Here is a 12,103-nt window from a genome sequence, read left to right on the forward strand (position 1 = left end):
AGACAGGAAGCAGAGCTGGAGGTAGCAGAGCTGAAGATGTTGACGTTTTCTTTGGGAGTGACCAGGTTGGATAGGATCAGGAATGAGTACATTAGAGGGACGACTCATATTAGAGGCTTTGCAGAGAAAGTCAGAGAGGCCAGACTGAGATGGTTTGGACATGTCCAGAGGAGAGAGAGTGACTATATCGGGAGAAGGATGCTGAGCCTTGAACTGTCAGTTGTTGCCAAACTGTTGAAATCTCCAAGATATGGCATGGCCATGAGAATGCGAGGAGAAGGATGTTCCTGTTACTCGTGTTCGTTCCTAAAAATGGTGATGCTTGTGAAAACAAAACAACTAACTCAAACGCGCATTAGTTCAATGGTGTCAACTAATGTCCGGATTAATTTGAGGCAATTTGTCCAAAATTTTCTGGAGGGGTTTTAATAAAAATCTGGAATCAGTGAAATTCCGGAGTAATTTCATCATAGTATATGGAAAGCACACATTGGAATTGTTTTCTTTCTTTTTTGTTTCAACTCATTCACTGCCATTCACAAATTTATTCTGGAATTGAAAATTTGATGTCGAGTGCCATTCCCGAATTTGTTTGGGTTTTGTTTTTTTTTTGTTTGGGTGCCGATAAAGCGCTGGCCATGACCTCTCGCGATGTTTTTTTTCCCTTTCCACAAGGGGCAGCATTTCTCTTTTTTCCATGTTAGCGCTTTGTTAGAGCTTCAGCTGTTGTTCAAGCGCTATATAAAACAATATGTATGCATTGCATTGTATTTTGGACAGTCACCCTCATTTCAAGCTCATATAATTCCAGAGCCATATAATATAGGAATAACTCATTTTTTTTCTGATGAAAAAAGAGAGTCTAAGGTTTGTTACGCTACATTGAATGTTTATGTAGTCCTAAGACTCAATATTCTGTGGGTCCTGGAATTCGAGTGACAATGACAAATATCCTGGCACTGGAGTGGAGACATTTTTGCACGTCTGCCAGTGAGTTAATCATTTTTGGGGTTGTTTTTATTTTTCATGAGGCATTTTAGTAGCAGTCAATTAAATGCAGATTCTTGCCCTTGGAAGCCTGGTCTTTTTAAAATTTACACACAGAAATATCTGCACATCCAACCCTTAATATTCTTTATTAATATCTTCCTATTTTTCTTTTCTTGAAATTTGTGCGTTTTGACATTTGTCTATATTTTGGCTTTGAACTGGATGTTTTGATACTGTATTTCTTAATTATGGTAGAAATATTTCTGAGTACTGTGAAAAGCACTTTCAAATAAACTTTTTGTACAAATATAAATGGCTTTTAAAGGTTGTAATTCCTCGACACCTATACTATTTGTGAACCAAACAATAGCATATTGCATTGCTTGTTCGCATACAGCTAAAAGGACTTACAGTACCTAAAGCAAAGCTAAATGGTTGTGAATAATGTAAAAAATGATCATCATATTTGTTTACTCTTGATTTTGACAATAAACATAGCACGAAACAGGGTGAAGCCACTGAAGACTTGTTCATTAACTGGCAAGCTGCTGCTTGTCGTGAAGTAAGTTGACTACCACTGAACAGTTCTCTCGACTTGATAGCCTATCAAAGAGGGAAAAAATGGTTTTGTGACACAATGTAAACTCCTGTATATGCAACAGAGAATGACTATGTTTCAAGGCTGCTGGAACGAAATCGGTAGCATGACAAAGTTATTTTAACATTATGAAACAGACTTCTGTTCCTTTGGACTTTTCCCTTCAGGTGTCGCCATAGCGTATCAGTGTTCTCCATCTTCAGAGGTTTGATTTGCATGTTTGTTTTGGCCAAGCTTTTACGTCAGATGCCCTTCCTGACACAACCCTCTGTAGTTATCCGGTCTTGGGACACATTAACACATTATAAAACAGACACATGCCGCTAATTGAAACACAACATGAGGTTCCGAAAACTCCCATTCAGAAACAGACAACATGATGTTGTGCCTGGGGGAAACCCACTAATCCAAACTCCACACAGGGATGCCAGAGCCCAGATCCACCGAAAACTTCAGAGCTGCAGCATCCACAACCCGTCCAACATGTTATCATCTTTCAATGATGTTTTTAAACATACGTGAGAAGCTGACTAAAAGAATACAGTAAAGTCTCGTTATATCGATATCGGTTATAACGATAGTACCGCTTATTACGATATTATTTTCATTTCCCTTGCACATTTCTAGTCTTTTTATGTATAATTAGTACCGTTTAGTACGATACCCGGTTGTTACGATAATCCGGTTATTACGGTGCTCCTTTTCATCCCCCGCCGGCCATTTTTGTTGTTTACATCGATATATCCGTCGCGCCATTGGTCAACTTGGTCACGTGTCTTGTTACGTGAGCAGCTCTCCCGAGCAGACGCCATTTTCAGACGGCAGCTCGTGTGTATCAGACGGCTGCTCGTGTGTCTTCAACAATGGACTGTTTTGGATGCCATCAGAGCAATTTCCAAAGCGTGGAGCACGGTGTCCGAAAACACCATCAAGAACTGCTTCCGTCACTGCAAATTTGAAAATCCAGGGTGCAGTGAGGAAACATCTGCAGCTAACGAAGAGGATGACGACAACATTCCTCTTGCAGTGTTGGCTGAAAAGCTAAAAGTCGCCGACATTGCATCGTATGTCGCAGTCGACAAAGACATTGCGACATTCCCAAGCTCATCAGATATCGCAGCGGAGGTCAAAGCCAAGTATGCCACAGTAGATTCCCGTGATGATGATGATGCTGATGACGATGAAGAAGAAGCGACTGAATGCACACCTTTTGCAACTTCGACAAAAGCGTTGCAAGGGGTTGCGGACACGCGATCTTTCTTTGAATCCATAGAAAATGCATCCGGTTTTTTAGAAACGTTAAACAAGATGGAAGTGTTCATATTAAAATATAAAAATGGGAAGCAGAAGAAGATTGATGACTTTTTTAAATAGCTTACATACATACTAATTGCAGTGTTATGTACATGTACTGTTACATGAATGCAAGCGTTTTTTGCAACAATGTTTGTTGTTTTGTCTGCTGAAGCGTCATGATTTTGAAAATGACTGTACATTCCATACTGTGCATTAAAGGGCAACCAACATCACTTTTTGTGTTTCTTGAGTCAGTCAAAAAGCTGTTGTAACGTCACAGCTGCGCGCCGGCATTCGATTCAGCCACTCTCGAACGTCACGTAAGTTATGTAAACGTTGCAGTTTTGGTTTTTCATCCATGTACAGTATTTAATTGTGTTGCATCCAGATATCTTTATTGTTTGCAACAATCACTGTTTTTCATATGATTGTACATGCTGGCGTTCGTGGCTTCGTGTGAATAGAACTTGACGATTTAGCATTGGTTGGTTGCATTTTTGAAAGGAAATAGTCATTAAAAAGTGTAAAGACGTTTTTATTTTATGCACAACTTTATTTTTCACTTCACTACTGTACAAAAAACATGTTAGATACGCAATCCATGAACCCAATGATGAAATTACATGCCATAACAAAGATGCCGCATTTACGCACCCCCCCCCCCCCACAGGATCGGATATATCGATAGTCCCGGTTATATCGATATTTTTTCGGATTCCCTTGCGTATCGATATAACGAGACTTTACTGTATATTCTTCCTGCAACTCGAAGTCTTGCATTCCTGGAAGTATTAATAATCAGTTAATATAAATACGTAGTGCAAAGGAAATAAAATGAAGACGCATTGATCAGAAATAATTAATAGACTTCACCACAACCCTCATCTGTTTTGGAAGAGGACTCATTCCACATTCCACGTTTAAAGGACAACCGACATCACTTTTTGGTTTCCTAACTGACATCAGAAAAACGTTTTATAGCATCTAAAATACCGAAAACATGCAGTATGATATTTTTAGTCAAATGCAAAACACCAATAAAAATGACTTAAAGTGTCCAAAATCTGCAAAAAATTGAGCTGCGAATTGGGCATTTTCAGAAAGTTCCCCCCACCCCCCAGTTCGTGACGTCACGCCGAGACGTCTTGCATTGCTCAAGAATCAAAACAATGGCTTCAGATTCGGAGAATATTCTTTCTTGTTACACATCCAGTTATGAATATGATTCAAATAGTTCTGAAGAGGAAAGCATACATATTTGCAATTGATTAAATAATTTATTCCGTGCCATTTTGAGGCTACATTGGGGGGAAATGTATCACCAAAAAAGAGGCAGAAAATGGCGACCAAGCTCCATGTGAGGAATTAATCAGGACGTTTCCACAGGCTGATAAATTCCTTACATGGAGCTTTGTCGCCCTCTTCTGCCTCTTTTTGGTGCAGCACGACGTTTTCAGACCAAACAAGTACAGCAAAATGCATCGACGTGATGGAAGGACTGCTACAATGTGTCCTTTTTTCGGTCAGGGGCGTTCCTTCAGTGACGTAGGGTGAGGACTCGTCACCAACTCAAAAACAACACTTCCGGAATATTCAGCACGAGTCTTAAAACGTAAAATATAGCTATATGCGGTGGAATCTTTGTAAAATACGCTCATTAGAAGTCATTTGAAGCCATTTTACAAATTATGGACACAACTTGTCCGGAGGCGTCGGTTGTCCTTTAAGTCTTCTGATCAGTGACCGACGTTGCCATGTTTTTCATTTTGAAGTACGACAATGGCCCTACAGTACAGTATGTCAAATATGCCTATATACACAGCACCGACACTGAGCACAAGTTACAAGCACCTTGTGCGAAACTGAGTATAAATGCAGGTGAAATTTTACAACTACTTTAAAGGTACGTTTTAAGACTCGCGCTGAATATTCCGGAAGTCTTGTTTTTGAGTCGGTGACGAGTCCGTACGTGACTTCACTGAAGGAACGCCCCTAACCGAAAAAAAAGACACATTGTAGCAGTCCTTCCAACATGTCGATGCATTTTGCTGCGCTTGTTTGGTCTGAAAACGTCATGTTGCACAAAAAAGAGCCAGAAGAGGGCGACCAAACTCCATATAAGGAATTTATCAGCCTGTGGAAACGGGCTGATTAATTCCTCACAGGGAGCTTGGTCGCCATTTTCTGCCTCTTTTCTGGGACGCTACATTGCAGTCCAAATGCCTCAAAATGACACGGAAGGCCTTCTTTAATCAATTGCAAACATGTATGCTTTCCTCTTCAGAACTATTTGAATCATATTTATAACTGGATGTGTAACAAGAAAGCATATTCTCTGAATCTGAAGCCATTGTTTTGATTCTCCAGCAATGCAAGACGTCGTGACGTGACGTCACGAACTGGGGGGGGGGGGGGACTTTCTGAAAATGCCCAAGTCGCAGCTCAATTTTTTGCAGATTTTGGACACTTTAAGTCATTTTTTATTGGTGTTTTGCATTTGAATAAAAATATCATACTGCGTATTTTGGGTATCTTAGATGCTATAAAATGTTTTTCTGATGTCAGTTAAGAAACAAAAAAGTGACGTTGGTTGTCCTTTAAATATTACCATTCTTATCAATTTGTTCAGAATTTAGATTGAATAGTTACATAATCCTCAAATAAAATTATATAAAAAAAATTACTTACTTACTTGATCTTACTTGTCTCACAATGGCAGAATTTTCTATTTAAAGCAGCAAAATTATGAAAGATTATGCCCCACCTTCCTGTGTGGAGTTTACATGATCTGCCCATGCCCGTGTGTGTTTTTTTTCTCCTCCAGGTACTGCGGTTTCTTCCCACATTCAAAAAGCATGCATGGCAGGTTAATGGAACACTGTAAATTGTCCTAAGGTGTGACTGTGAGTGTAAATGGTTATTCGTCAACGTGTACCCTGGGTTTTGGCTGGCAACCAGTTCCGGGTGTACCCCACCAACTGCCTGGAGACGGCTAGGATAGGCTCCGGCACGCCCACGTCAATCATGAGGATAAAGCGAATCACTTAAAGTGAAGTGATATATACAGTACAGTGCAGCAAGTCCCGACAAGAACAAATGTGAACCATCAAGACCACATCTGTATATCGCAGTAACTCAATTTGAATCCACTTACTTCACACTTGGAAGTATCCAATTTCATATATATATATATGAATTTGGATACTTACTATACATATATATATATATATATATATATATATATATATATATATATATATATATATATATATATATATATACATATATATACATATATATATATATATATATATATATATATATATATATATATATATATATATATATATACACACACACACACACACACACATATATATATATATATATATATATATATATATATATATATATATATATATATATATATATGTATATATATATATATATATATATATATATATATATATATATATATATATATATATATATATATATATATATATATATATATATATATATATATATATATATATATATATATATACACAGTAAAGTCTCGTTATATCGATATTCAAGGGAGTCCGAAAAATATCGATATAACCGGGACTATCGATATATCCGACTCTGTTTGCATGTAATTTTCCCCGTGCGTGCATAGAAATAGTATCGATATAACCGGGACTATCGATATATCCAATATCGATATAACGAGACTTTACTGTATATATACACACACAGTAAAGTCTCGTTATATTGACATCGTTTATATTCGGATGGAGGACACTGATTTGCTGTGGCGACCCCTTGAAGGGAAAAGCCGAAAGGAAATGAAGAAGACGAGGTTATTATTGATGCTTCGCCATCCTTTGCCAATCTACTTCTCTGTGGTGTGAAACAGTGACTTCTAACCCCATATCATGAATCCACACATTGATGGTAAGAACTCAAACAGTTTAACGACAGTATTTCTTTCTTCACATTATCAGACCATTGTCATCAAATGGTAAGTATAGTTTTTGCTTCTTCAATGTTGCTGTGCCGATGACCATTTTGTGTTTGGGAGTCTTTTACTGAGCAAGTTGCTTGTTCTGTAGCCACAAAGGGACATAAGTCTTCTTGTGCCGGTCCCAAGCCCGGATAAATACAGAGGGTTGTGTCAGGAAGGGCATCCGACGTAAAAGCTTGGCCAAAAAAAAACATGCGGATCAAACCTCGAAAGATGGAGGACACTGATTCCCTTGAAGGGAAAAGCCGAAAGGAAAAGAAGAAATTTATAGTGATAATACTGCTTATTACGACACTATTTGCATTTCCCGTGCACATTTCTAGTCTTTTATGTATAATTAGTTCCGTGTAGTACGATTCGTGGTTTTTATGATAAACCGGTTACGACGGTGCTCTTTTTCATCTCCCGCCTGCCATTTTGCTATGTTTATATCGATACAAAAGATACATAAGGTGAATCGATATTTGCTTAGGGCAGGGGTGTCAAAGTCATTTTTTGCCGCGGGCCACATTGTAGTTATGGTTTCCTCTCGAGGGCCGTTATGAATTTGGGGAACCCATTAGAATGTTTAAATCCCTTCAAATATTACATATAGAGCACACAGCAAATTAATGAATAACTCGTTTTCAAATCTGAAGTCAAGAATAATGACTTTTATTGTGGTTGACATCCAAAAATATGAAATTTTTGGCTCAGATTTTAGCAATCATCATGGAATTTAACAAGTTTGATTTGCTTTCGCGGGCCGAAAAGAAATGATGTGGCGGGCCGGATTTGGCCCGCGGGCCTTGACTTTGACACCTGTGGCTTAGAGGGTTCTACACAGTACCCCTATTATCGAAATCTGTATCGGTCGCGGCGTTGGTCAACTTAGTCACGTGACCAAGTCACGTGACTTGGTTACGTGACCAGCTCCCGTGTCTTGCAGTGGAGCAGACGCCATATTGCTACCGTCTTCAACCATAGCAAAACGAAAGAATTGTGACCTCGGAAGGAAATACAAGGCAATCGTGGCTGATGAGGAGAATCCAACACAAAATTAAAGCCAAGTATGCCCCAGAAGATTCCCACAATGACAAGGATGAAGAACCAACAAAGCCACAAGCGTTGCAAGGTGTTACGGACGTACAATCTTACTTACAATCCAGAGAAAATGCATCAGGTTTTTTAGAAATGTTAAACAAGATTGAATCGTTTGTGTTAAAAGGTGAAAATGGGAAGCAGAACAAGATTGAAGATTTTTTTTAAATTGCATAATAAGATGTAAGCGTTGCAGTTTCCCTGTTGCAGTGTTATGTACATGTACACTGTACTGTACTGTATATGAATGCAACCGTTTTTTGCAACAATGTTTATTGTTTTGTCTGCTGAAGCGTGATGATTTTGAAAATGACTGTACTGCCATACTGTAATAAAGATCCCCCAGTCATGTAACCGGCTTCCGTGTTTCTCTCACAATAAAAAAAATCTTAGCAGAGCTCACATCTTTCATTACTGCTGCAATAGCATCTGAAACCTATTGTAATGCCCCTCAGCATGGGAAATGATGTGCACAGTTGCTGCTATAGCGGGTCGGTCTTTTTAATAACAAAACGTAGCAGTTATCACATACGGATCTAAACAGGAGCTGCTGTTACGCCACAGCTCAGCCATTCTATTCAGACACTCTCTCGAACCCCGTTGTCGGGTCCTCCCAAGCCCCAGTCACGTGACCAGCTTCCGTGTTTATCCTGTTGATGCGAGCACAATAAAGAAATGGCGTAGCAGAGCTTATATACAGTACTGTTGTTCAACACCAATTTAAACCATGGGTAAACGTAACAATTATGATATCCGAACAGCATACAAGGCAATTGTGGCTGTGGAGGACAATCCAACAAGCAAATCCTTCATCGCGAAAGAGTTTGATGTGCAGCAGAATACTTCATCAACGTAAGTTATGTAAACGTTGCAGTTTTGGTTTTTCATTCATGTATTTAATTGTGTTGCATTCAGATATCTTTATCGCTTGCAACATTCACTGTTTTTAATATGTTTGTACATGCTGGCGTCCGTGCTTTCGTGTGAATAGAACAACATGAGGATTTTTTTTTGCATTGGTTGCATTTTTGAAATGAAATAGTCATTAAAAGGTGTAAAGAAATTTTTATTTGATGCACAAGTTTATTTTTCACTTCACTACTGTACAAAAAGCATGCTAGATACGCAATCCATGAACCCAATGATAAATGTACATGACATATCAAAGATCCCTCATTTACATATTGCCCCCCTCCCCTTTAATGCAGTTAGGCGCAGGATGGATATATCGACATTTTTTCTGAATCCCGAGAATATCGATATAACGAGACTTAACTGTATATATATATATATATAACGAGACTTAACTGTATATATATATATATATATATATATATATATATATATATATATATATATATACAGTTAAGTCTCGTTATATCGATATTGAAGGGAGTCCGAAAAAATATCGATATAACCGGGACTATCGATATATCCGACCCTGTTTGCATGTAATTTTCTCCGTGCGTGCATAGAAATAGTATCGATATAACCGGGACTATCAATATATCCGATATCGATATAACGAGACGAGACTTTACTGTGTGTGTGTATGTATATATATATATATATATATATATATATATATATATATATATATATATATATATATATATATATATATATATATATATATATATATATATATATCGTCATAATAAGTCATTATGGCACTTTAGGGGAAATGGGTAACTATAATGTGGCCCATGACGAAAATGGGTATGACACCTTTGCGTTAAATGGACATCTTCCAAAGAAACAAGATCAGAATTTAATGAAGCATGGCCAAATACACAAATGTTTAAAGTGATATTCCAAATAAGTTGACAAATAATTTGGTCATATTGTTTAACATGAAGACCTTTTTTACCAGATTGTTACATTTGTCTGAAACGAAGATATGCCACCGCCCCACCAAACACACACACACACACACACACACCCACACACACAAACATTTATTTTTCAAAACCCTACATTACGATTTTTGTAATTCTTCTTGCACAATACTCAGATTTAAGTGTCCAATATTGCCAGGCTTTGCATTTCAATATACTGCCACTTTGGGGAATTCTTGTTCACATAGCTAATTATTCAGTCATAAGTTAGAATTACTTTCTAGGCTTCATGCAAATAGGCTAAGGAAAATGGTGTGGCCTAAAAAGTCTAAAATCATTTAATGGGAAATCCTTGCTAAAATAATAGTTAAAAGTTAATGCTCTGGTGCTCTGGGTGGACTCAGTTGACTTTAGCCATAACGTTGCAATAACAAGTACAGGAACATGAAAATACATAATTGCTGGTAGTGAAGTGAGTATTACTGGTTAAACAGTGCAACATAAACGAAATAACTGCAATGTAAAATGTGATAGGCTGATTACTACATGTGTGCTGACAGTTTGAACTTATAAAGTGATACATTTTTATGCCTACGTTTTTTTGCATACATGTGAGAAACCGGCTGTCGAAACAACAGGCATGCACATATGTGCCATGTCAAACTTTTATTGTCATAATCCAACGTGTGGGTAACAAAAAAATCTAAGGCATAAGTGCAACAATTTTTAAATTCATTCGAATCTAAGACACGAATGTCGGTCGTCTCAACCAGTTGTGTTCCGAAATCTTTTCACCGTGGTTTGTGTGCATCGCTTCACAGGGCCGGGGCATACCGCGACCAAGAGCATTTTAACATTTGCTAACTCCATTAGCTAGCTTAACATGTAGCCAGCATTTAAGCAAAACCACCGGATACTCACAAACATACACAAGCCCCGCGGTGTGCACTCCGCGTGAAACCACTAGACAGTCGGTTCACGTTGTACACAATGCACAAAAGATTGACGACCTTGTATACATTTTCACGAAACATGGCTCCGCAGATGCATTATGTCGGCTGTCAGAGAAGGTGGCTGTACGGCTAGCCGAGTTAGCCATCAACCCATGTTAGCCAACGACGGTAGCTCGCGCTAGCATGCAAACGCTGGCACCACATTCCACCATTGGCGAAGTGTATCTGAACACACGTTGGCATGGCGAACGTTTAAAACAAGGAGACTTACCGCGCTGCAGATTGACATTAAACGTTGTCCATTCCCCTTCAACTTCGCAAACAGCCACAGCCAGGCCTCCCCCCCTCTCCAGTCCAGATGTGTCAGACAGTTGCTGCTGCAATTTTTTTTTTGCATCAACAGGAAGTGTTCTTTTGGCTCTTTGCATTAATTCTATCGGCGAGTTTTGCAGCGGCCCCTCCCTTGCTTATGCCAGTGTAATATATAGCTACATATCATCCACGTACTATGAGTCGTACTCACCATAATAAATGAAAATGAGGCGGGATCCAGTTTGTTCTCAACCCACAAAGTGGCCATGCGAATGTACTTGTCTCATTCGTCGCACTCGTGGTGTGCAAAAAACATTCTATGCAGTCCACTTTTATTTCACAATCACAATGGACATTGTGTGAAATTATGAAATGGTGTGCACGACAGTTGCACACTTTTAGTGCTAATTTAATAACAAAGCTATATCGAACAGTGTGTTTATTCGTGTACATGCTTATCCAACATGTACTTAAACAAATCTTATTAATTAATTAATTGATTGATTGATGTGCGTACGACATCGTGAGCCCGTAACAACCATGACATAATCTGAGGTATTGTTTATTATGTGTCCATATTTAGTGCAACATTGGTTGTCTGAAAATCTTCAGTGGTTGTCTTATATAATAGTGCTATGCATGTAATAAAGCCATACATGTTAAGTTTCAGTCATCAGAAATCGGGAGATTTTCGTACTTGCGACTGTGTTTTGCGTGTTAATATTATTTGAGCGTTACAAAAGTGTACATTCAAAGTAAATAAAACACAAACATGCTTTCATTGTTCATTTATACATTCAATTAGTGTAAACATGTATTTTTTTACATGTTCTTTTGTTTCACCATACAAATCATAGGGAGTATTGTGGTCAAAGTCGGGAGTCTCCCGACCAAATCGTGAGATTTAACATGGATGTAATGTTTAATATTATTTAAAAAATATTTCATCTTAAAACATACACGAACAAATAAAATATCATGAACATCAATGGATGCGTCTTGGTGAGTTTAAGAGCAGTCATCTTTC

The 12,103-nt window shown here is 38.1% G+C and overlaps 1 protein-coding gene across 1 annotated transcript in view; it reads right to left on the reverse strand.

The window, feature by feature from the left end:
* Positions 1-11,220, reverse strand: part of zbtb34 (zinc finger and BTB domain containing 34) — a 32,096-nt gene extending 20,876 nt beyond the window's left edge. Inside the window, exon 1 of the mRNA XM_088994616.1 lies at positions 11,036-11,220. Within this exon, the coding sequence (XP_088850742.1) occupies positions 11,036-11,161 (126 nt within the window). The 5' untranslated portion in view covers positions 11,162-11,220. The remainder of the gene's footprint in view (positions 1-11,035) is intronic.
* Between the last annotated feature and the right edge of the window lie 883 nt (positions 11,221-12,103).

This window comes from Hippocampus bargibanti, linkage group LG04 (genome assembly GCF_051943395.1).
Source record: "Hippocampus bargibanti isolate YZ-2025 linkage group LG04, ASM5194339v1, whole genome shotgun sequence".
NCBI classification, from domain to species: domain Eukaryota; kingdom Metazoa; phylum Chordata; class Actinopteri; order Syngnathiformes; family Syngnathidae; genus Hippocampus; species Hippocampus bargibanti.